We start from the raw sequence: 27,127 nt of genomic DNA, 5'->3' as shown, positions 1-27,127 counted from the left end.
GGGCATTCAGACACGTGACCATTCACACTGACAGCGCCGAGCGAGGGTTCCCATTTTTCGGTTTCTTTGCTTGGGATCATACCTGGACACACGAAGGGTTTACGCAAGGGAAGAATGTGACTGCTTTTATGCAGGGTCCCATCGAGAGCTGAAGTGCTCCTGCGTTCAAAATAATTCTTAAGTTTCAAGTGATCAACTCTTAAGATAATTCAGCTTCTTTCCTTTTACTAGTTCTGAACGTCTGTGTGGCTTGGGCCATCTATGACAGTATGAAGCATACGGGAGAGCCGTGGTAACTTCTTGGGAGTGTATGGGTGTTACTCACATGGGTGCTGTGCGAGCACCTTCAGGAACACCCTGAAACCTGCTCACTTTTTAACTCTTGCCTGCACACTCTCACACACTGCCACAATCGTTCACTAGAGCTACTCGAACCACAATGGCAAGCAGTCACCCAACCGCAAGGACCCGTGCACACCATTCCAAGTGGCCAGAATGAAAGCCAAATATATGGTAAAAGAAGTGACCAGTTTCAGAAGCAGAAACAAAAGCTCCCAAGCTGGACTTTGGTCTGTATCAAACACGGGGCTGGTAGGTCCTCTAGGCCACCAAACAGTCACTTGAACAGTGATCTGTCTGACCAAAATACTCCGAGTGTCTGTTCTAGTGACATCTACCGGAGAGGTGGGGAGAGCCAGTGCTGTGGGAACTCACGGAGAGAAGCCGTGCTGGAGGAGCCCCGCAGGAAGTGGTGGAGGCCGTCCTCGATGTCGCTGGAGCTAGTGATGCTGTTCCTCATCTCCAGCATGGAGATCTGTGTGCTGAGGCTCATCTGGGGCTCCAACTTCTTCACTTTCTGCAAAGCGAGGTTTCGAGATGCCTGAGAGGTACAGCGGTTGGGTCCTATATTCCCTATAAGCAGCAGGTATTAGAGCCCACCCCCAAAAAAAGGAGTGATCGAGTGTTCTAAAATGTATGCTGTATCTTTTTCTACGAGCTATCACTTTAAACACATCATTCTAAAACTGATAAATATGAATACTCCGCGTGTTAATCTGAAATAGTAAGCAAGCCCTTCTTTCGTGTGGTGTTAGGGATCTGAACTCAAGGCCTCACACATAATAGGCAAGCCCTCTCCTGCTGAGCTACAACCCCAGCCTTAAGGTGAGGCTTAGAAGCACCTGGACCAGGAACCTACTCGGCCCATCCCATTCATTGCTCCCAGTAGGTAGCACATATCACAGGAAAAACGTTTTAAAAGTTCTCATCCGTAATTGCTTTCATTTCCTTCTTAACACATGCAGAAAACACCAAGGCTAAAATGTCAACCATCAGCCTTACTTCCTGGTTACCTCTCTTTTTTTTTTTTTTCCTTCCTTTTTTTTTTCTCGGAGCTGGGGACCGAACCCAGGGCCTTGTGCTTGCTAGGCAAGCGCTCTACCTCTGAGCCAAATCCCCAACCCCAGCCTTACTTCCTGGGATACTGCCTTTCCACGCCTTCTCCACGCATCCCCTGAGACTGCTTGAAGACTTTTGGAATAGACAGTACCCCATCCCATACATGTTAGTCCGTGACAGCTGGGTCAAGCTCTGACAATGATAGGAATTACCAACTATCCCTTGCCTTCAGGAAAGGGCTTGCTAAAGAGTCCATTACAACTACCCCCTCTGAAGTCTGAATACGTCATAAAATCAGTGAAAATTCAGGAAAATACACACATTTATCAACCCACACCCCCCAAAGAATCAGAAAAGCACTTACTTTATCATTTAAGGTGGGGTCATTCAGTGAGTACAGCTTATTTGTGATGTCTTTCCCTATAAGGTACCTAAAAATTTCATACAGAAAAGGCTCTGACTCCAGAAAGTACGTCAGTCTTTCTCTCGACCAGCATAAAAACCTGCAGTTATCGTCCGCAACAATGGTGACCTGTTGAGGGAACAAACACACTAGCAAACATGTACTTATCATATATACATAGATCTACATACATCTACATACATAAGCTATGAGTTTGTTAAGCTGACGGAAGAAAAGACGCTAACAGACACTACCATAGAAACGTCTGTCAAGCTGGGCAGTGGCAGTGCACACCTTTAATCCCAGCCCTCAGGAGTTTGAGGCCAGCCTGGTCTACAGAATGAGTTTCAGGACAGTATACAAAAAAATCCAAGAAAGAAAAGAAAAAGAAACATCTGTCAATTAGTTATAAACCTACTATACTCCATAAAATTATGTTTAAAGACAAACAACCTGTAGGCTAAATCCAGGCAACTTCTCTGTGGTTTACTGCTTGGTTTGTGTGGTCTCAGGACAGAAGGACAGCCATCTCACTGCTGTGGTTGTTGCAATAGGGTCTTTATGAGAAAGTATTTCTTTACCTGCTGCTTACAATGAGGTTTAAAGACAGGCAGTGGTGGTTTGAATGTGCTTGGCCCATGGGAAGTGTCACTACTAGGAGGTGTGGCCTTGTCGGCAGAAGTGTGTCACTGTGGGCGTAGGCTTTGAGGTCCTATGCTTAAACTCCACCCAGCGCAAAAGAGACCCTCCTGGCTGCCTTCAGAACAAGATGTAGAACTCTCGGCTCTTCCAGCACCATGTCTGCCCGGACACTGCCATGCTTCCTGCCATGATGATTATGGACTGAATCTTTGAAACTGTAAGCCAGCCCCACAGCCCCAGTTAAATGTTGCCTTGGTCACGGTGTCTGTTCACAGCAATGGAAACCCTAATTAAGACACAGGCCTTTAATGAACACAGGGATAGGGGAGAGGGAGAAAGAGGAAAGAGAGGGAGAGAGTTGGTGTGTGTGTGTGTGTGTGTGTGTGTGTGTGTGTGTGTCTACATGTGTATATAGGTGTCTGTATATGTATGTGTGTATATGTGTGTGTCTATATGTGTATATAGGTGTCTGTATGTATGTGTGTGTGTGTGTGTGTGTGTGTGTGTGTGTGTGTGTGTGTGTACATGTGTGTCTGGCTCTATGAATCACACCCAGGGTCAAGGAAATGCTCTACCATTACCACCAGCACCTGAGAGTAGACTTGTAAAGTAAATTGCATATGAAAAAAACCTTTCAGCCAGATGACTCATGAGCACACAGTGAGAAAGAGTCAAAGGCCCCGGTAAGCTATTGATGAGAACAACGGTTGAGTGACCTCTGCCACAGGTTTCAAGGCTAGGTCCGAGGTAGCTTACTGAATTAGGTCCTCAGACTAGCACAGAACTGAGACGCCCTACGCTCCTGTGTAAGCAGCACAACATGGAAAAGCAGGGGTGGGCACTGTCACGGCACTAGAGAGCTCGAGAACCATCCAACAAACTCCTCCATACTACCAGGACTCAGGATCCAGAAGCCTCTCTTACCATGCAAATGCTCCTCAACACTCTGTATGCCATCCGTCCCCTCATGATGACATTCAAATCCTAACCACCAACCCATCTGCTAACTTACATGTGTAGACTCCTGAGTAGCCAATGCTCTTGTGCCTTCAGGGCTGAATGCCTGGCTTCAACAGAGTACTGGTCTACCTCCACTCACACAAAAGAGCTGACAGATGAGTGAACACAGGCACTGTTGACAACGAAATCCATTTCACATCCTCAGCACGAAACCAGTGTCTGTCCCAGCTGGAGACTGGTAAAAGCTTATTAAATTGACATGAAGTCTTACCTGGGACTCAGAACATACATTTCCAAAAGAGCTTTCTTTGTGGATGATTTAAGGGTTTCAGGAGGATTTAAATCTACCAAGAATAAAGATGAAAAAACCCAGCTTCCCAGGATCGTTAATCAACAGGCTGAAATTGGAGCTTAGCAGGCCAATGTTTGCAGAAAAAAAATAGTCTGCATTTATTATGTCAGAAGAGGGTTTCAGGAAAACCAAGCACACCTGGATTTAAGAAACGCATCAGTAACTTTTGAGATTCCACAAAGCACCCAGTGACGCACTTTGTCAATGTACATTATGACAAAGGCCACTCGGTATTGCAGTTACAATGATTAATAAAAAAGACAAGACCCAGGACTGAAGAAATGCTAGGCTTAGTGGTTAAAATCGCTTGATGCTCTGCTTGGATGGCCAGAAACCAGAGGCTGGATAGCTCAGAGACCTAGGATAGAACCAAACCTGACTGGAGAAGAAAAAGTCAATCAAATGACACCTAATGATATTCTGCTATACTCATAGGTTAGAGTCTGGCCTATTTGTCATCAGAGAGGTGTCACACAACGACAGATAGGAGCAGATGCAGAGACTCACTGCCAAAAACTGGGCAGAGGCTGGGGAACCCACAGAAGGAGGCAGGAAGAACAGATTATAGGAACCAGAGAGTAGAGGATACCACAAGAGCATGGCCCACAGAATTGACTAAGCAGCGCTCACAGAGGCTCACAGAGACCATGCCAAAATCTCAGATCCTATGTGGGTCTGAGTTAGGTCTGGTTATGTAGCTGGGTGTTCTTGTGGGACTCTTAACAGTGGAGTAGGATGGTGGACATCTCTGACTCTTTGCCTGCTCTTGGGACCCCTTTCTTCCTCCAGGGTTGTCCAGCCCAGCCTTGATATGAAGGTTTGTGCCTAGTTTTTTTTTTTTAAATATTTTATTCATTTATTATATATATGAGTACACTGTAGCTGTCTTCAGACACACCAGAAGAGGGCATCAGATCTCATTACAGATGGTTGTGAGCCACCATGTGGTTGCTGGGATTTGAACTCAGGACCTCGGGAAGAGCAGTCGGTGCCCTTAACCACTGAGCCATCTCTCCAGCCCCTAGTTTTGTTTTGTATCTTGTTATGCTGGGTTTGGCTGATATCTGGGAGGCCTGCTCTTTTCGTAGGGGAAAGAGAGGAAGAGTGGATCTGAGGGACAGGAAGAGAGGAACCAGGGGACTGAGAGGAGTGGAGGGAGGGGTAACTGGAGCAGGGATGTAGTGTACGCCAGAATAAGTAAAAAGGGAAGGAAGAGAGGGAGGGAGGGAGGAAGGGAAGGAGGGAGGGGAGGAGGGAGGGAGAGAGGAAGGGAGGGAAGAAGGAAGGAAGGAAGGAAGGAAACAAGGAAGGAAACGGTTGCTCTTCCAAAGGACCCGAGTTCAGTTCCCATTATCCACATCTGTGACTTCAGTTCTGGGATGTCTGATGTCCTCTTTTGGTTTCCATGGGCACTCACATGTATACGTGTACACGCACATGCATGCACTTTTTAAAGGATAGGATCCAAGAGGTATGGTATCCTATGCCTGGAATCCTAGCATTCATGAGGCTAATGCAGAAGAATGAGGAGGTTGAAGCCAGCCTGGCTCATACAGTACTGTATGTATACCATATAGTCCTGTAACTGTATGTATACCATACGGTGAGTGCCAGGCCAGGCTGAGCCCCATAGTAAGACAGTGTCTGAAAGAGGGAGCTGAGGGAGCTGGAAGGTTGGCTCAGTGGGTATACCATGTTAGCATGAGTTCTAATCCTGGTGTCCACATAAAAATCTGGGTGTAGCCCCAGACTGGTAGGTACCCCTAGCACCATAGAGGGCAGAAACAGGAGATCACTGGGCTTTGCTGGCCACTAGCCTAGGAGAGAGTCTGTCCTAAAGACACAAGTCAGAGTGACAGAGAAGGCACACCTGCACACATATACACACAACAAAATAAGTTAATAATTCTTTCAAAAGGGGCTGGGGATTTAGCTCAGTGGTAGAGCGCTTACCTAGGAAGCGCAAGGCCCTGGGTTCGGTCCCCAGCTCCGAAAAAAAGAACCAAAAAAAAAAAAAAAAAGAGCACTAAATGCACTTCCAGAAGTCCTGAGTTCAAATCCCAACAACCACATGGTGGCTCACAACCATCTCTAATGAGATCTGATGCCCTCTTCTGGTGTGTCTGAAGATAGCTACAGTGTACTTATATATAATAAATATATAAATCTTTAAAAAAAAATAATTCTTTCAAAAGACAAGATCCTTGTTTTAACAGTATGGCTGTTTTGCCTAAATGTATATCTGTGTGCTACAGTGCCTGGTTCCATGGAAGCCAAAGAGCGCATCAGATCTCTGGAAGTTGTGTTATAGACCTTGTGAGCTACCATGTGGGAACTGGGAATCGAACTGACGTCCTTTAGAAGAAGAGTGCTTTCAACACCAACACCATCTCTCCAGCCCAAAGGTGCTCTATTCTTCAAATCCAGTTAAAATTTCATGTTCATTTATTTCACAATGCTTTTCTAAGGCCTCTCCCTCAATGTCAACGGAACTAACTGATCCTCAGGTTTTGCAGCAACAGGGCATGTGACTGACCATGGGCAAGCCACCACCGCCACATCAGCTGATGGAACAAAAGAAACATGTTTATCAGAAATGCTTACTCGATACTCAACTGTAGAAGAAAAAGAAACAAACACCACACGCCATTTCTATACCTTGTAATACTGATACCGAAGTCCCTGGGAGTCTGGTCCACAAGTTCCCCAATGGCAGTTGCTAAAAACAATGAAACTTGGGACCCGTTTTCTTAGCCTGGTCAGTCTGCCTGCAGCATCAGAATTACTAAGATATACACCAAGGGACATACATTCTATGCTGCCTTACAGTTCTTCCCTTTCCCCCACTGTACAGTTCACCTGACCACAGAATGAGTTGACAGAAACAACAGCCTAGAGTGGTGGTACCTGCCTATACTACTAGCACTCAGAATGCTGAGGCAAGAGGACTATCACTGGTTCAAGGACAACCTGGACTATACAGTGAGCTCAAAGCCAGCTTGGGCTACACAGTGAGAATACATGTCAATCAATCAATCAATCAATCAATAATCAATAGTTGAGGGTGTAGCTCAGCCTAGCATGCACAAAGTCATGATTTGATGCCCACTACCGCACAGAGAGTGTAATGGCACTTCCTACAATCTGAGTGAGTACCCAAGAGGCAGAAGCAGGAAGAGCCAAAGCTCGTGGAGATCCTTGGTCACACGGAGTTCAAGGCCAGTCTGAGATATGTGAAATCTCGTCTCGTGTTTTCCAGGGGACAGAAGTCTTTAGCAGAGTGCTCCCAGGAAGGACAGGACCATGCTCAGGAAGATACAAATGCACGATGGTGCCCTGGTGTGCAACACTATAAAATACTGCGGAACAGCAATTTCCTACTGAATATCTGACCGCAGAAATGTTCTGTCAACAGTCGGAGAACGGCCTCTCCCTGGGTTCATTCTAATGAAGTTGGCTCTAACTGTTCCAGGCACAGATTTGATGGCAATGTAGCTTTTGGCTACTGGCAATCACAAAATACCACAAAATGACAAAATGCCACACCCGGTGCCAAGGGAAGCTGGCAGAGATTACCAAGGATGAATCCACGATTTTATCATGTTCTTGTAATCCTCTCACTAATTGGGAATAATTCTCAACTACTAAAGCCCAGGTCCCCCAAACAAAGAAAACTGTTGTTATAGGCAGTAACTTTTTGTTAGCTCACTCATAAACATAACTTGGAGTCCAGTGGGAAGGGACCACACATTTCTATACCCAGCTTTTCCAGAATCTCTTGCTTCTCAATCAATGGTTTAGTTTTTATCCCAAACTGAATCCTGTCTCTTTGGGATAATGAGAGACTAAGTTATTATACGAGGCCACCTGTCAGGAAGTCAGAAGTAAGAGAACTGGCTCTCTCCTGGTTCTTTAGTGGTGGTGCTTAAACTCACTGCTCAAATAGGAGCATGCATCCCAGGACGCAGATGGCTTCTCCAGTGAGAAGTCAGTGCAGCGAGGACACCACACCAGCCTTCTCTTCCTATGTGTCAAGCGCAGCCAGCATGGGAACAACACTGCATTTGTCAGAGTCTTAGTTATTGTTCTATTGTTGTGAGGAAACACTATGCCCAAGGCAGTTCTTACACTGGAAATCATTTAATTCAGCTTTCCTTATAGTTTTAGAGGCTTAGTCCATTATGTGGTGGGGAGCAGGCATGGCACTGGAGCAGTAGCTGAGAGCTTTACACCCTGATCCACAGGGAGCAGAGACATAGGCAGGCAGGCAGGCAGGCAGGCAGGCAGACAGACAGACAGACAGACAGACAGACACACACACACACACACACACACACACACACACACACACACACACACACTGGGGCCTGGCCTGGCCTTTAGGAACCTCAAAGCCTGCTCATAGTAACATACTTTCTCCAACAAGGGCATACCTCTTCCAACAGGGCCATGCCTCCTAATCCTTCCCAAACAGTTCCACTAACTGGGTACCAAGCATTCAAGCACATGAGCCTATTGGGGCCATTCTCATTCAAACCCCCACAGTCAGAGAGTTAAAAGTAGTACTTCTAGTAAATATGCCCATCTGTAACAAATTCCAAAAGTGCCCAGGCCATTTATGCAAGCAGAGTGGCCCCAAGACAGGGCTGAAACTCTAATGAAACAAACGAAACTTCACTTTCCCTTCCTGTCCAGTCTACAGCATCACAAGTTGAACGGCATCCCAAACTGAGCCTACAAGATTTCCCTAGCAAGGGACAGGAATGGGTCCTGATTCTCAGGTGGTTGATATTCTCCTCAATTCTATGTCCTGCTAAAGCAACACTGTGACCAGAATATTTCCTCCCTGCTATTTATCCAGAGACTTGTGTTCTTAGCTATTTCCCTGAGAATAACAAATAAAACAGGAGGCCCAGGGACATTTGGAAATAATCAGAACAAACTGCGATATAATAAGCAATTCTTCAAAAGTAAAAGAAGACTAAACGGAATAGCATTTGAACTGCTGATTCTATGAGGAAGTTCCTCTTTGTCTTTAAACACTATTAAAAAAAGTGAAGCCATTAGAGGTTTTATTTTGTTCTCTACAGTGAAGCCAGTGTCTTGTTCTCCCTAAGAAAGGCCATCAATAATATGTTTAGGAACATGGACTGTCTACAAGTAATAGAATTTTTCTCATAATAAAATTGATATTTTTAAAAGAAAGATTGTATTTTTATGTGAACTCATTTGCCTGAATGTATGTTTGTGCTTCAAGTGCACATGATGCCTGCAGAAGCCAGAAGAGGGCATTGGATCCTCAGAGTCACCGCCAGTTGTGAGCTGCCCAGTGGGTGCTGGGAAAGGAACTGAGGTCCTCTGGGAGCACAGCGCAGCCAGACCCCAAAACAATACGTTTTTTTAATGGAAGTATTATAGAATGACTAAAATGTTTTGAAAAACAAAATAGTAAGCAAACTCCCATCCCAGAAATAACAGTGTTAGCAGGATGGCCATTAGGTTAGAGCACTGCTTTCCAGACCTCCACCTCCAGCTGAGTGCACACAAACACTGTTGAGAAGCATTATCCTTCATGGCGTTATACTATACACCAATGCGTCTACATCCCTTCTAAGAAGAAATTATGGTCACTTTCCTAAGTTTGCTTGATTTGAGCAATTTCAACCTTCTTCAAAGCCAAAATCATACCTGGAATTTCTCACCCTTGTGCATCTGCGTTGATCTGAATTCAGGAGAATCTATAAAGGCACACGGGTAAATGTTATGCAGAAAATGTCCTCGATAGGAGACCTTCATTCTGGCAACAGAAGTCAAATGGTAACAAATAGAATTTCACACAAAAATAACCAAACTAATTGTTTTCATCCCCACAACATTATAGTCATAATGGAGTTGTCCTGGTTTTAAAGGTTCCACAGGTAATGGACACAATATAACGCACTTCCAGAGACAGAAATACTTTTTAAAATGTCATAAAAAAAAAAAGAACCAGCATCCATTATTAATCCAGACCACAGTTTACATTGTTGCTTCTCTTATAGTTGAAGTGACTATGTAATTTGTGTACCACAGACATTGGAGAGGAAGAGGGATACTATTAGTAACTATGTTTCAAGGCAGGCCTGGTAACATGCAGTCATAGATACAGACACTCAGGAGGCTGAAGCCCAGGAGTTTGAGACACCATCTAATGTAGGATGATGTCAAACAAGGGAGGGCAAGTACAAGATAGAACGAGGCCTGTCACTGGACGAGAAGGAAGGATGGGCGGGAGAAAAGTCTGAGGGAAGAGGAGGAGACTGGAACAGAAGGAGGACACGGAGGTGGATGTTAAGATCCCTCTCTGCACCTTTACAGGTGGTTATGAATATTCTTAAGGGATGGATGTGTACAGGGCTCTGTGTGTCTAGATGAGCAAATTATATCGTATCAATTAGATCAGAGGTTATTGTGTTTTGTGTTCTTTCATGTGGTGATTTCATTGAATTCAAGAGAGTGTATGGAGACATTAGGACACTAGGCTGCCATGGAATTGGGATGTATATTTTTAGCAAATGCCTTGAAGATGGGTAGAGAGATTGTTGCCAGGCTCAGAGAGAAGCCATCAGCAGTGTGATATGGGATGGAGCAAAGCAGGTGAGAGAGGCTTTGCTGACTGAAAGTTATCTACCAGATATCTTGGGGCACAGCGGTGCCAGATCTAGTGTGGGATAAAAGACAGCATTTTTTATAATTTTTACAACAATCTAAAACCACCATCAAAGGAACACAAATAATTCTGCCCAGTAACATTGGTGACTCTCCACTCAGATGATCTATATGTACTTCGGTATTCAAAAACGAAATACATCACCTCTGTGACATGTGCAAGCTTCTGAAATTCAGTTTCAACACATTTCAAGTTTGACTCATTAACTTCAAGCAAAAAGTCAACGTGGTTAAAAAATATTCCCTGTAGAAAAATTTGGTATCAGTAAGATTTGAGGCCCTGCTGTCTGCCCATTGTTATAGGCACACTGCTCCACCGCGGCCCAAATTTAAGTCGCAAATTTGACCTTCACCAGAAGTCATCGCTTCTTCCTTTAGTGGCAACGTTTCCTTCCCAGAGGCCACGAAAGAGCGATCGAAGGAAACCCAGGAATGCCCTTTTCTACATACACTTACCTTCCCTTTAGGAGAATGCTAAGACGGTCATCAACTGAGGTTTTGTCCTCCGTGGCATAAACCTGGCCCCTTTTCAAGGTCTGGATCACACAAAACTGTCCAGTTAGCCTTCTAAACAAATCCGGAGGGACTCGGAGGGGTTCAAACAGTCGGTGGTAGACACCGCCCAGGTCCTTTTCAATCTTGACCTGAAAGACAGCAAAGCCAAGGCCCTGCACTGAAGCAGCCCCCAGACACTGACTCTTGGAGGCACAATATGGATTTAAAACGTAAACGAAGCTATGATACACAGCAGTGGCTAGATGTATGTGTCAGTGGGGTCTTTAAAAGGGAACCTCAAAGTTCAGAGTCTACTTGAAGTGTCTGGAGGTTGGGTGGGGGGGCTAAGATCTGTTGCACCTTTTTATACTGACTCCAGAGCAACTGCTGGAGGTTTGGGGGCTTGTCAGGTCACACACCTTCTTCCTGCCTTAGCAGCAGAACAATGTCTGTTTCAAAGGACAAAATAACCTCAACTTATGATAGTGAGGAAGGAAGAATTGATGTAAAAACAAATTTACAAAATAATGCATTGAACATTTTTTTTTAAAATCTCTGTGTCATTATTTAATGCCTCAAGGCAGGAAAGCCACCACTCACGGCTCCACACTTGCATAAGCAAAGTGAAAGGCAGGGTGAAGGGCTTATGGTTCACCCTAGCCTAAACTACACAGAGCCGAGATCCCACTGAAGAGTGAGGCTGGCTTCCAGACAGCAGTACTGTGTTAATTATCTTCTGTCAATTCTCTCAGGCCAGGGCCTGCCACGTGTCTGCATACAGCGGTGTCTGGAAGTCACAGTAATTGGGTGCATGGAAAACCGTCCTGCACTATGGATGAACTCTGACCCAGCGAAGGGCCTGACAGACACATGGTGAAGCCTACAGACGCAGAGTACAAAATTCTCTTACGGGAGCCGCTTCTGCCTGAGGTCTCTGTTTCACTGCTTCATTTCTGTGAAGAATCTTTTATTTATCTACTGATTGGATGGTTGGTTGGTTGGTTGATTGATTAGTTGATTGACTAAAGTGATAGTCTGAGGGAAAAAAAAAACCAAGAGCCCAGCTGCTGCATGTTTTCTGGTGCTCCAATCATGTCGGTAGACTGAGGCCCAGTGATGAACACAGGGCCTGTCACAGGCTAGTAACATACATTGTCCTGCTCTTCTTATGCCTCGGATCAAGATTCAGTTTCTTCTTGAGGTTGACCAGATTCTCTTCTTTGGGAGCATTTGTTTGTCTAAAGTTTCTCTGGGCACCTCCAGTGCACACGAGTCTACAACAGCTTATGTGGGAGGCTACATTATTGCCCTCAATTGTTTGCTGTCCTAAAGAAAATTAGCCTGCCTTACCTCCAACACTAGCAGGCTTGGGCATGCCACTGGCTTTGGCCAATGAAATATGAGCAGAAGTGACACATTTCTTCTGAGCAGATTTTCTTTTTAGACTTCTGTTTTTAAATGTTATGCATGAGTTTGGTCTGCATTACGTACATGCAGTGCCTACAGAGGCCAAAAGAGGGCACTGCATCTCCTGGACCCGGAGTTACAGATGAATGGGAACTCGCACGTGGTGCTGGGAACTAACCCCAGATCTAGTGCTCTTAACCACTGAGTCACCGTCCAGTTCCTTGAGCAGATGTTTTTTGACCTGCCACTCCCCTCTGCCACGAGAAGGCAGAGTCCAGAGAGTCCGCTGCTTCAGCAGAGACCCTGAAATGAGTAAGATGATGGGATTGAACCCGTGACGCCAGCCAACGGATAAGGTGGGCGAGGAGAGAAGCCCTTGCATCGTGGATACCTTTAGATCATGTTACACAGCCTAACACAGAAAAAAACAAAAAACAAAAAACTGAACAATTCGGGAAAGCATCCCAAACTGAGCTGCTGTGTGACAGGTTACAGGATAGTGGGGGAAACATAGCATCTGTGTTTCTAATAGTTTGCTACAGTAAACAGAGAGCTAGGATGAGCATTACCGTCTTAGGTCACTGAATGCTTGTGCTTAGGACAGTCGGCGCGAGCATGGATGTCTCGATTTCTAGAAACCCAGCTGCTTTCTTTTTTTTTTTTTTTTTTTTTCCGGAGCTGGGGACCGAACCCAGGGCCTTGCGCTTCCTAGGCAAGCGCTCTACCACTGAGTTAAATCCCCAACCCCCAGATGCTTTCTATTTTGTGTCTAGGTTTAGGCTTTGGGAGGTTATTATGTTGTAGTTTTTTTTTTTTTTTTTTTAATTGTCGTTTTCTTTCTTTCCTTTTTTTTTTTTTAAATTAAAGCGGGACCCTGTCACTCATAGCTCCAAGCTGACTCCAAACTCACTAGGCTGGCCTTGAACTCCGCCTGCCCCAGGGAATGTTGGGATCACTGATTTCCACCTGCCCAAGGGAATGCTGGGATTGCTGACCTCCACCTGCCCCAGGGAATGCTGGGATCACCGGGGTGTGCAGCGGCACTCAGACGCGCTCTGTTACTGAGAAAACACAGGAAGCCAGGGTCCCACGTAAAAAGTTAAGTATGGACATTCTGGTAAAAGGCCACCAAAGGTACTGCTTTCTTCACGTGAGTAGTTTAGGCTCAAGAAAGACAATAAGCATTATATTAAGAAAACAGAACGGGCCATCTGCTAATCATTAGTGTGAAATGGAAGATGCGTATCAGTAATTTTATAATTAAGCAAAGATATTCCCAAGTGATATCTGAGTATCACCAGACCAGGAAATAGTCACATAATAGGCCTAAAAAAAAAAGACAGAATTAGTCATGTTTTTCATGCTCCAGCGAGTCAAAGTTTTGAAAAATTCATTCGTTAGATGAATTTCACAGATTTCAAATGTTTTTCTCTCAGGCATTTACCCAGAAAGCTCGATATTCTGAATATTTGAGGGGGACCAAGGCTGTCAGGTGCACACACGCAAGTCTGAATGAAGTGCTATTAAAAAACTGTCATATTTAAAGTCACTCTCTTATTTAAAAATTTTTAGTAATTACCGGTCTTTTCTTGTACAAAAGATATGAAAGATGCAAAATATTGATACCCAAGAACACCGAGTTCCAGATCATCATATCCAAGGCACAGCGGTAGAGAGTGGCCCAGACCACGTAGAGGGTACATCCTGTTGAGGAACAGTCAACGTATTAGATACTCAAAACAGACTCCGCAAATAACTTAATGAATGTAACCCTCCTCTGTCTAGAAATCAAGCACATTCTAGAAACACTTAAGCCTGATACCACATTTTCATTTGAGTTCATTACTGAAAACACACCTCGACCCAAACTACAAGTTTTGCTGTTTCTATAGAAACAATGTTTTTGGATGGTTGATTTCCAAGACAGGGTCTCACTATGTATTTCTGGCTGTCCTGAAACTCAACTCTGTAGACCAGGCTGACTTTGAGCTCACAGAAATTCACCTGCCTCAGCCTCCTGAGTGCTGGGACTAAAGGAATGTGGATAAGAATTTTTTTTTTTTTTTTTGGTTCTTTTTTTCGGAGCTGGGGACCGAACCCAGGGCCTTGCGCTTCCTAGGTAAGTGCTCTACCACTGAGCTAAATCCCCAGCCCCAAGAATTTTTTTTTTAAAGTGGAAAAAAAACCACCATAATTCACCAGCTAAAGAAAACCACAGTTGAGATTTAATACTACCTTAAGGTTTTCACATGGCTTAACCTGAAATAAGCCTACTACGGGTACAAACTTAGAACTTATACTGAAGGCAATGAGTTTCCCATCTTATCAAAGTCCTTTGTAAGGGGATGGTAATCACTATGATAGGCATAAATGTAACTCATTCAGCCATCTGCCCCCTGATAGGCAATACTCTGGGATTTGGAACACACACACACACACACACACACACACACATACATATATACATATACACACATACACACATACATATACACGCACACACACATACACACATATACACATACACACATATACACATACACACATATACATATACACACATGCACACATTCATATACACGCACACATGCACACACACACATACACACATACATACACACATACACATACACACACATACACATACACACACATACACATACACACACATGCACACACATACACATATACACACATACACACACATACACCTATACACATACACACATACACATACACACACACATGCACACACATACACATATACACACATACACACACATACACCTATACACATACACATACATACACATACACACACATGCACACACATACACATATACACATACACACACATACACACATATACACATACGCACACATACACATACACACACACACAAAACAGCATATATACACACATACAACACAACACAGTAGACACACATACAAAATGCAGCACAGACATATATACACATCCCCCAGATATACATCCCATACACAACACCCCACATACACACACACACACAGATACACTACATACACACCACATACATATACATATACACACATACACACATACATATACACGCACACACACATACACACATATACACATACACACATATACACATACACACATATACATATACACACATGCACACATTCATATACATTCATATACCACATAGCATACATACACATAGCACAGCACACCAAAGCCACATATACAACGCAGCAATACGTCCCCCACATATACATCACACACACAACATACATATAAAACACAGTGTACATACACACACACACACACACACACACACACACCACAAATACACACAGCTGAGCACACAGCACACACACATGGTTTCTTTGGTCCTCGTTATTTCATTGTAGTTTAATCTGCAGGACCTCACCTGGAGTGTGGGGACTGCAGACAGTACCCATCGGCCTGTTCCACCCCTAGCTCTCCAATTTGTAGTTTTCTGGGACAGCGTCTACTTTGTAGCCCAGGCTATCCTTACTCCAAACCTTTCTGCCTCCGCCTCTTTATTCACTGGGATTACAGCCATGCTGGTGCACTGCCTATGTGATGGTGCAGACCTATATGATGGTGTCCACCTATATGGTGGTTTACACCTATATGAGAGTATACCTTGGGGTAAGTAAAAAGGCAGCATTGTATAATATTTCTCCACTTATGATTGCTTACCTAACTGAAGCTTAAGGCAAGCAAGGGAAAGACTATCACAGCTTCAGGCAACACCGATGAAATGTTTCCCACAAGGTTTCCACAAACTTACCGAACTCATAGGGGGAACACCAGTATTGCATCGTCAGTATTATAAAGTTCGAAACTCCTGTCCAGGCACAGTGGCACACACCTTTAACCCCAGCACTTGGAAAGCAGAGGCAGGGGGATCTTTTGCAAGTTTGAGGCCAGCCCAGTCTGTAAAGTGAGACTCAATCTCACTCTACTTTTTTAAACCTCATTATTCGATAAGGAGCTACGTACTATATTTCATTTCATATTTCCATGATTAGTGAACTCAAATATCCCGTTTACTTTGGTGTTTGGAGACAAGGTCGCATGTGGCTCACCTTGAGTCTCAGGCTAACCTTGAGCCCTCAGTGCGCCTGAGGTGATAATTGAACTTCTGGTCCTGTCTCTTGGGTGCTGACTATGCCTAGGGGTTCACGTAACATAGGTAAGTTCTATACCAACGAGCGGCAGCCCCAGGCCCAGGGCAGGCGTTTCACTGAAACGTTTAAGTGGCCTGGATTTTCACTTGGTGACCAATCGTCGACTGGCCTCTTCCTGTACTTTCTTATCAGTTCTCTTGCTTTGTATGAGTGTCTTTATTTTCTAATCTCTATATTTCTAGTGGGAAGTGACCACTAAGGCACAGACTCACAGATTCATATTCACATGAAAGCAAATTTTTCACATTAAAAGTCAGCTATGTGCAAAGCTGGACTTCATATCAGTGGTAGATCTGAACAAATCTGATCTCTTTACTTCCTGGGCCTCAGTTTCCTTATTTATGGGTGAAAGTTATCAGGCTATATAGACGCTTTCTGGCACACATTGCCTCCAGAACTCTTGTCTTAATACTTAAAGCTTGGATTAAGGGTTCTCCGCCAGCCAACTACGTCCCCCTGCAATGGTTAAACACGTGGAAGTCAGAAGTCCTGACAGCTGACGCATAGCTGCCCTCTCCGTCCCTTGCCAGTTTTTATACACTTCAAGCACAAAAACCTAGTCTCCCTTGGCACTGCACTAAAGTTTCTTCTCTTCTGTGCCCTTCTCCAGTTTACCCGCTGCTCACATTTAAGAGAAACCCTGGTCATCTCTCCAAAGCCAGCGGCACTGTCACAGAGGACCTTGGCTTTCATTCCCATGGAGCCTGCCACCCCTGTTTGCTCTGAGCACTACTAGGTATAGACCTTCCGTGCACACCTGACCCCCTACACTGTGGCAGGCCGTCTGGTTTTACAAGGAAGGAGACCGCCTTCCTCAATCTTTGCCAGATAGTTTACAAGTATAAAAAAAAATGCACCTAAATGAATGGAGAACTGGAGAGAGAAATCCTATGAAGAACTTGTTAATAATCACTAGATAAAACAGTAGATTCTATTGTTTAGTATTTTAGTGTGAATAAACAATGCTTCCAATCATGTGACAGAGCCAAAATATTCATATCATTTACATTTTATACAAATGTCTCACTTGAATTATTGCACACGGGAACTGATTTTATTGCCAAGCGGTCTTTTCAAATCACAATGGTTGAGGCGACACTGTTTACTCTGTGCCAGGTACTATCCCAACATATACATCTGCTTAATTCTCACAACAGCCCTAGAAGGGGGTTTTAGGTTCACCCTTCTTTGATGCGAGGGGAACCCGGAGTGACAGAAAGTTAAAGCCATCGGTTCAAGTCGCACAGTTGGCAAGCAGAGGATTAGGGCGGGGATCGCACGCCCTGGCTCCAACATCTACATGCTTGCCCAGGAATGGATTTCCCGACACGTGGAACCTGAGTAGAGTATAGGAAACTACACATGTTACGGAAAGGAGGCGCCAACTGTGCGGACACCTACGTTCTAAGTACGTGGACAGACTGCTGACCAGATCCCAGAGACTAGCATTTCCTGCACGCTGTGTACCTCATAAAGATGCTCTAAGCCCCCAACTCGAAACCCATCTGGTGCCAACTGCATGCGCATTATTCCGAAGCTGGGGATGCCTCACCTATAGACAGCATCACTCTGAGCAGTATCATATGGAGGTGGAGAGTGGTGGGAATTAGCAAACCAACTGCGAAGCAAACGTTGGCCGCGTGAAACACCAGATGGTGAACCTCCCGCCAGTTTTCACAACTGGTCTCATTGGAAGGCACGGGTGTGAGACTTTCTAACTCAGGCAGAAAACCCACCACAGTTGATTGCGCCAGTGGGCTGGGCTCCGTAAAATTCATGTTGAAAAGTCCTAGAAAGACAAAATGCACACACCGTCATGAGTGGGAACTTCGTCTTTCAAGCCTGTGACAGGTAAGATGCCAGAATTACTTTTATGAATCACATCTCGGTAGACAAGAGTTTTCTGGTACTTATCAGGTATATAGGTTCATTCCAATCCTGTCACAAAGTAAGTAAGCCTTTTCCCTATCTGTCATATGGTCCCCCATTTGCCTCGTGATGAAATGAATCATCTAAGACAGTACACGATGATTCCGGCAGATGCACACACATTTAGCAAAGAAACACCAGTGGGGAGAAAGTGAGAATCACCAACACTCATGGGTCACAGCATTCACCATGGTTTAATGGAGTCTTTAAACCATTCACACTGAAGACCCAATCCAAGCACAGGGGGAAAACTGTAAAAAACTGGTTTCCCGAGTCCTTTAGAGAGGATCACCCTCATAGTCATTACTTAAAAGGTTAAAACATGTAGAGGGTTCTGCTTTGTGCCAGTGTTAAATCCTTACCACATACCTACCATAATTAGTGCATATAACCATATACAACACCAATGTATACACGCATGTGGAGAACTTAAATAGCATTTAACTTTTCTTTTATTCTCCCACTTAGGTCTCTGTTTTTATTCCTCAAATAATTCTAGTTGGTAGCACTTCGCAAATTAAAAAGTGGCAAATGTGCAATTTATATGTGGGATGGAAGGTTCATGAATACACACTTGGCTACTTAATATTCATCTCCTTAGCAAATACATTCCAAACGATATACATTTTACCCATTTATATAAAACAGAACACAAAGTAACACTCCACCCTGTCTGTTATTCTCCATCCTTGGTCTCTGCTCTACACGTACAAAAACCTCCATTATTAATTATACAAGTCTGGTCCTTGGCAAAACGACGTAGGCTTACAGAAGACATGAGTTAATCTACTTCATTTTTTACTGACAAGTGAAGACCCAAAATACCTTTAAATTTAATTTAGAAATATATACATCTTTGAAATAAAGAAAGCCACATTTTAACATAATAAAGATGTCAAGAGGTATAACAAAAGGGACAAACATCTTGGAAGGACATTAGACAAGTATATGTGGGTGAATTCTGTATATCTTAGGGTGACAAACATTCGTTAAGTGAGTTATGAAGTGAGTTGAGGCAAAGTTTACTTTTGTGACATTTGTTCTGTGGTGCTGATCACACACAGGGCTTTAAACAGGACAAGGGAGCACTCCACCACCGAGACACATATCCACCCTAAACAACTCACAAATAAATCAGTTGACTTAAATATTGATTTTCTGCAAAAAAGAAAAAAATGAGAATTCAACTACTTTCCAAACATCGTACTAAAAATATACACTTATCACAATGGGCTGGTTGCAAGAACCCAAAAGTTGGTATGAATGTCATGCCTGCCTGCTATTGTCATAGCCACCCAATGTCCTGTAGGAGGCAGGGATAATCCGTACTGAACGGTACACTTCCAAGGCCCTATAGATAATGTCCCTGAGAAAGAGTCTAAGCAGATAAGACTGAGACATAACACGTATGGAAAAAGCATTTTTCACTCATACTTCCCTGCATTGGGTCAGCTTCTATAACACAAGCCGCCAGGAAGCCACATAAGCCAGATAATGTTGCCTCCATCCTCAATCTGCGCCCCAACCCCAACCCCAACCCCAACCCCACCCCCGCCCCTTGGACTACAGACAGCCAAGCTACTTGGTCTTGGTTGTGATGCTCTAAAGCAGAATTTTGTACTAAATTAATCAACACGAACACGCCCTCACATTTCACCTATGTGACCTTCTAATCTCTAGAGTTCACTTTTAGGTTTTCAGAAGTGGCATTGAAAGCCTACATTTCTGGTCAAAGGAAATTGGCAAGAAAACTGTAAGCTGCCTCAAAACCAGAAAATATTAATGGCCATTAAAATGTATTACGTGTGTTTATTTCCACAGGGTGCACAAGTCAGAGGACAGCTTGCCAGAGGCTCTCCCCTTCCACTTCGCGAGTCCGGGGCATACGACCCAGGTTGCCCGGTTGCTTGAGGGCTAATAACCTTTACTGGCTGAGCGTTCTCACCAGCCCTAATGGCCACTTTTAAATGCAGGGTTATTGTAAAACACACTTTGATGCGCTATGCTTATTAAAAATACGCATATTTTATATGCAGCTGTGGGTGTATAGATACATAGATTCCTGTGAAATGCTTCTTCCCTGTCATAAATCAGTTAATTTTTTTCGATATTCAATGATTTAATCTAACGGCCTGCTTCACCGCCACTTAATGGGTTTAAGTGGCCTACACTGAACTGCCCTTATACGGAGAATGAATGGTGGATTTAACGAAGAAGGTTAGACTTACTGTGTGAATCTGTAAACTGTCAAAATCAAAACGTCATCTTTCTCATCAGACCCTCCACGTCTAACTCTCCAAATTGCTCACTGTAGTAAAATCGTGCCCATCTCTTGGTTTTCAAACAGGCGTCTGCAGGTCTACATACCTGACCGAGGAAGCAAGCTAGCATTAAACCTTGACCAAACAAAAAATGAAGATGAACAACAGCGATGAGCAAAAACCTTTCGAGGAGACACAATTCACTGGTATTTCCCCGGACTTTCCGCGAACCTCCGGCGGACCGGCTCGCCCTGCTCTCAAAACAGTGTCAGCGTCCACAGCTCCGCGGCCGGGCGCCGTCCGGTCGAGGGACCGGGGCGCGGCGGGCGAAGGGCAGCTGCAAGGACAGAGCGCCGCAAGTTGCTTGGCTGCTCGGTGCCCAACTTTCCCGCGCGGCCGGGCGCTCCGGCTCCTTCCTTACCTTGCGCGTCCCGGGGGCCGAGCGGCGGCGGCGGCGCGCGCAAAGTTTGCGACGGCGGCAGCGGCGGGGAGCGGCGGCGGCGGCTGGACGGGCTCACGGCGGGTCCCCAGGCGGCGCGGCTCGGGCCAGCTCCCCGCTCGCGGACGCTTTGACTAAAATAGGCATCGCCGCGGCCGGCTGGGGCGCACGGCGCACGCGCCGCCCGAGGTCGCCCCCGCGGGCGGAGCCCCGCGCCCCGCAGACCCGCGGCCGGGATCGCCGCGTGAGCGCGCCCTGCTCCCGCGCTTCCTTATTTGGGCATGAGTGGGGGCGCGCGCACGCGGCTCGCCCCCCGTTGGAAAGGGCAGGGGAGTGGAGACAGACCCGGGGAGAGCTACCCGAGGCCCTGAGGGCGCTATTGCGACGCGACACTGGGCAGCCCAGCCTGACTCGAGGTCCCCAGAGACCCCACCTACAAGCGGCCCGACTGGATTTCAAAGAAGCGAGCTTAAGTGCTTACATTTGGGACCAGAAATTGGAGAAAAAAAAAGGGGGGGGGGGATATGGACATATGCTCCAATCAGTATTTATACTGGACAAGGTATACTGGATTAGGTAAGAAATGCAAGAAAGATCACAGTAATGAAAAGTCGGTGGGATGGAGGTTATAGGACAGATAGGAGTCTGTTAAAGGAGCATCCGTTAGCCACCATGTGTCCACTGTGTGACAGAGAGCGCAGTCCTGTGGGATCAAAGAACAAAACAGACCCCAGCTGTATCGAGGCACATAGAGAGTACCCCGAGGTGCACGTTGGCCCACTCTCTCTCGTGAGAGCACGCCTGCTGTTCCAGAGTCAAGTAGTACAGACCAAGTTTCAATCTGTCTGCTCCTGTTGGCTCTGGAGCATTCCCCAGAGCTCCCCCCATCCCCACCTCCCCCATGTTCATGGCTTGGCTCGGCCCCAGCATTGTCGAACCTTTAAAGAGGAGTTGGCTCAGTAGTAAAGTGCTTGCCAGCACGAAGTTTTCAGATCCACAAAGCAGGACGCAGCAGCCTAAAGCCTGTTATCCAGCGTCTCCTGGGACAGGGGAGAATCCCTGGAAGCTTCCCAGGCAGGGCAAAAAAAACTACATCTCAAAGAAGGTGGAAGGCGAGACTACTGGAGAGATTTTCCTCTTTCCTCCACCTCAAGCTGAGTTTGCTCTCAAATCTCTGCCTCTACCCATCTCACCTTCATGCCCATCCCCTCTTTTCTCCCCGTGCTCTCCTCTCTCTCCTCTTCATCTCATCACGAATGTATGTCCAGGGCGTGTGGAGGAACCATCAGCCTTGTCTTTTCAGGCTCCCATTAGCCTGAAAGTCCCCTATTAGGCTAGTCTGGCTGACCAGCGAGCCTCAAGGAACCTGCCTATCAAGGTGTCGCCAGAGCTGGGATTACAAAGTGAACCTCCACACCCGACTTTTAAACATGGATTTGGGGGATCACACTCCCGTCAAACTCCTATCTTCATGCCTATGCGGCAAGGACTTTACTAAACTAAACCCTGTCTCCAGGCCCCTAGGGTTGTGTTGAGGGCTGAATTTCACCATACCTGCAAAGGTTTTAGAATGGTATTAATGCAAATTCTGGGTGCATGACTATGTATGGTTTAATTTTCTTTACGTTGTCTGAAATCGGTTTCCACCGCTAACTCTTCAATCTGCTAGTTTCTAGATGTTCTGTCTACCATTTTGGTTCTTGCAATTAAATACATTCGAGGTACGGGTGTCGGTCACCGTAAACAAAAGATTTCCCTGTGTGTCTGTGTGTCCATTGGAGGATGGCTCATTATATGAGAACTGGAATTAGCCTATATTGTAACTACAGAACAGTGAGTACATTTTAGAAGATGGATGTTAAACATTCATACATTTATAATAATAAACATAATAGGGGCTGGGGATTTAGCTCAGTGGTAGAGCGCTTACCTAGGAAGCACAAGGCCCTGGGTTCGGTCCCCAGCTCCGAAAAAAAGAACCAAAAAAAAAATAATAATAATAAACATAATAGCCATTCTATACATTTAGATGGCTATTACACTAATTCGTAGGACAGGGGTGATGCAGGTTTGGCATTAAAGTGCCCGCTAGCTGTACAAGCAAGAAGAACAAAGTTCAGATCCCTCCTGAACCCAGACAAATGCTGGGAGGGTGCCCCTCTAATTCCACTGTCAGGAGGCAAAGATGGGTGTCCCCAGATCAAGCGATCCAGTGGGACTAGCCATATGGAGAACCTCTGGGTTTTACCCTCTGATTTTAAAAGATTTATTTATTATTTTTATTTGTGTATGCGCACATGTTTGCTAGAGTCTATACAAATCACGTACAGGTGCCCTCAGAGACTAATGGGAGTCAGATCCCCTAGTGCCTTAGTTAGGGTTTCCACTGCTGTGAAGGGACCCCATGACCGAGGCAACTCTTATAGAGGCAAACATTTAATTGGGGCTGGCTCACAGGTTCAGAGGTTCAGTTCATTATCACCATGGAGGGAAGCATAGCAATGTGCAGGCAGACATGGTGCTGGAGGAGCTGAGAGTTCTACATCTTGATCCACAGGCAGTAACAGGAGTTTGCACTGGGCAGAACCTGAGCACCAGAGTCGTCAAAGCTCACCCACGCACCGACACTTCCTCCAGCAGAGCCACATTTGTTCCGAGAAGGCCACACAAGTGCACACATAGGTACACAAACGTAAAAATGCACAGAAAGGTATTACAGAAATCACAATCACGCCTCCTGGATCTACAGGACACTGGTTAGCACACACAGATCAAGTTTACTGACTCCCGATAGAGATTGTTGGGCCAGTCACTATAGTAAATGATTTTCTATTGGGAAATTTCAGTAACAGGCTAACTGAACTACTTGGGGTCACATAGCTTAGCGAGTAGCTGAACCAGTGCGTGAACCAGGCAGTCTGCTTCCAGAACCAGTACAATTGGACAAACTTCTACCACTCCCTCCTTCCAGCTACACTGTCTCCTGAAGAAAGATGCAAAATATGGAGTAGAGAAAGGTAGGGGGCAACAGTGGTCAGGACTCATGTCTGGCCACCCAGGAGATAACATTTCCCTTTCTCTGAGCAGGAGCTGAGGGGGAGTTTTCTTTCTCCTTCCCTCCTCTTCCCTGCTCCCTTTGACCCTCCTCTTTTCCTGACTACTCCTCACTCTGCATTTGCTTCTGCCAAAATTCCCCACAACTACAAATGATTTAAAGATACATGCAATGCTTTCGTAGTTCTAGGGGAACCACCTGCCAGCGGACACTTGCTTCCACCATCGGATAGGGGTCACACAGTGTTCCAATTGATACGTAGACTGCATATTTTCTGAAGAAGAGATCTGAGCTATGATGGCTTGACCCGAATTCCAGGAATCTCTGCTTTAAGAGAGAGATGGTTAAAACAAAACCTCAGTACAACTCACCTAAGGATTTAAATCACGATTTATCATATCTTACTACATTTCAATTTCTTACCAAAGATCCATGAATGCTGACTATAAAATTCAAAGTAAGAACATGAGATATAAAACCTTGGCCGTGGTAATATTTTTGGCTCCCACATCTCTTTATGTTTTTAAACATGATCGCTTGTAGCCCATGTTGACCTTGGAGTCCTTAGGCAGCAGAGGATGACCTTGAACATCTGCTCCTCCTGCCTCTGCCCCTCAGTACTAAGCCTATAGATACGTGTACTCGACCACGGTCTGCCATCATCATATCTTTTAAAAAGTAATTTTCAGGGTTGGGGATTTAGCTCAGTGGTAGAGCACTTGCCTAGCAAGCACAAGGCCCTGGGTTCGGTCCCCAGCTCCAAAAAAAAAAAAAAAAAAAAGGAAAAAAAAAAGAAAGAAAAAAGTAATTTTCATCTTTGTTATTTATCGTTATTATTACTGTGTGTGTGTGTGTGTGTGTGTGTGTGTGTGTGTGTGTGTGCGTGCACACATGTATGTCAGTGCGCCACATACGTGCCTGGTACCCATGGAGGCTGACAGAAGGTGTCAGATCTCCTGGAACTGGAGTTACAGGCAGTTGTGGGCTACCGTGTGAGTGCTGGGTATTAAACCTGAGTCCTCTGGAAGAGCAGGCGTCTCTGGAAGAGAGTGGTTGAGAGCTCTTAACCACTGAGCCATCTCTCCTGCTGCTTTCAATGCTCTTACCAGATATCGTTGGCCTTATATATGTGAGTTTACTTCTAAGCTTTGTACTGTGTTCGTTAGTCTTTATGCCTGTCTTAGGGCTTCATTGCTGTGATCAGACACCATGATCAAGGCAACTCTTATAAGGATAACATTTAATTGGGGCTGGCTTACAGGTTCAGAGGTTCAGTCCATTATCATCAAGGCAGGAGCATGGCAGCATCCAGGCAGGCATGGTGCAGGAGGAGCTGAGAGTTCTACTTTTATGACCATTAGAAATATTTCTCTTGTTCATTAAGTGAGCGCTTTGAGATTCCCTTTTGCTATGTAGAAAATCTATTCTCTATCAGTATGATTAACAGTATAATATAGGTAGATATATTGACAGTATTTGAATTAACACCCAACTTTTGGCTTTTTATAATGAAAGATTTATCCAGAATAATAATACACGACAATTCCTGGCAGCGATGGCAGAGATGGTGAGTATACTCTGACGCAGTTTATGTGTTACTTTTGCATATCCAAAGAAGAAATGTCTATGTAGATAACAAGACCATCAAGGCCAGCCATTATTGGAAATACCATAAAAACGCTGATGTTGTATTATTTGGGGGGAAGTGAAAGTTGCTTCTACGGTATAATGTTTTGACTGCAGAGTGCTTCAATAGTTATGTATTTTATCATCTTGATAAAGCCCCTCCTGGAATCAAATATTCTTTTTCATTGTACATTCTAACTCTGCTATTTTAAAAAAATACAATTTGTATTTTAAATTATAGAAGCAATACTTGCTCGTTATAGAAAGTAAGGGAAAAACATGGTCCTAAGCACCTGGGAGCAATCACTGCTTTCATATTCATAAACTTTAATTTATTTTGATCATATAAGTTAGATATGTCTGAGGAAGAATTTAGAAAATTCAGAAAAACAAAAAGTAAGAAAATTCAATCTCTCATAAAGACATGCATACTTTTTACATATTGATCTTAGTCCTTATCTAGAACATATACACCTATGCATATTTAATATATATATTTTATTTTTAACAAAAGAGGCTACATTAATTGGGTTATATTTTGTCCATTACTTATTTTCAAAACTCTAGATTAAGAAAGTACTTTCATAATACCATTTTACTATAGATACTATGTAATACAGTAACATATTACTATGTTTATCGTAACAGATACTATGTAATATAGTAACATATTACTATGTAATATCATAGTAGATACTATGTAATATCATAGTAGATACTATTAATATAGCAGTCTATTACTGTGTATTATCATAATAGATTGATATTTCAAAGCTAGGAAGCAGAGAGGAGGGATGCCAGCCTAGCCTAGGTCTTGAGTCCCAGGCCAGGGAGAGACCTTGTCTAGAAAGAAATCACATATATCTCCTGAGTAATGACACATGAGGTGCCTCTCTGGCCTCTGCAAGCACACACATGTACATGTATGCAGAAACCAGTGTGCACACACTCATGCATGAGCACACAATAAAAATAAAAAAATAGACATAAAGGCTGGAGACATAGTTTGGTAAGATTTTTTGTAAGCTGCAAGACTTCAGTGCATTCTAAAATTCCCAGTGGTTTGGGATTTCCCTGGATCAGCCAAGAATCAGACATTAGTTTCAAAGACAAACTCATAAAATATACAAAAGTACAGATTTTAGAACCTGGGCAATGGCAGAGCAGTTACAGCAATTCACCATCTTGTGGTGTGTGGCAGAACAGTGACTAAAATGTCAAGCTCCTCCCTCCAGCTATCCTCACATAG

General features: G+C 44.5%; 1 protein-coding gene across 5 annotated transcripts in view; it reads right to left on the bottom strand.

Moving 5' to 3' along the window:
* Positions 1-21,430, bottom strand: part of Bves (blood vessel epicardial substance) — a 41,043-nt gene extending 19,613 nt beyond the window's left edge. The window contains exons 1-8 of one of the 5 annotated variants that reach the window (XM_039098918.2): positions 21,180-21,423; positions 20,726-20,864; positions 18,121-18,357; positions 13,945-14,069; positions 10,920-11,107; positions 9,444-9,552; positions 1,763-1,930; positions 715-856 (exon numbers count right to left, since the gene is read on the bottom strand). In XM_039098918.2, the coding sequence (XP_038954846.1) occupies positions 715-856; positions 1,763-1,930; positions 9,444-9,552; positions 10,920-11,107; positions 13,945-14,069; positions 18,121-18,346 (958 nt within the window). In that variant the 5' untranslated portion in view covers positions 18,347-18,357; positions 20,726-20,864; positions 21,180-21,423. Of the gene's footprint in view, positions 1-714; positions 857-1,762; positions 1,931-9,443; positions 9,553-10,919; positions 11,108-13,944; positions 14,070-18,120; positions 18,358-20,725 lie in introns of those variants that run through there. The other 4 variants (XM_039098919.2, XM_039098917.2, NM_001077590.2 and 1 more) reach the window with 4 other exon arrangements.
* Positions 21,431-27,127: the final 5,697 nt, after the last annotated feature.

The sequence above is a fragment of the Rattus norvegicus genome, chromosome 20 (assembly GCF_036323735.1).
Source record: "Rattus norvegicus strain BN/NHsdMcwi chromosome 20, GRCr8, whole genome shotgun sequence".
Classification (NCBI taxonomy): domain Eukaryota; kingdom Metazoa; phylum Chordata; class Mammalia; order Rodentia; family Muridae; genus Rattus; species Rattus norvegicus.
The sequence above is the reverse complement of the archived record's forward strand: the minus strand, read 5'-3'. Positions and strand labels throughout refer to the sequence as shown.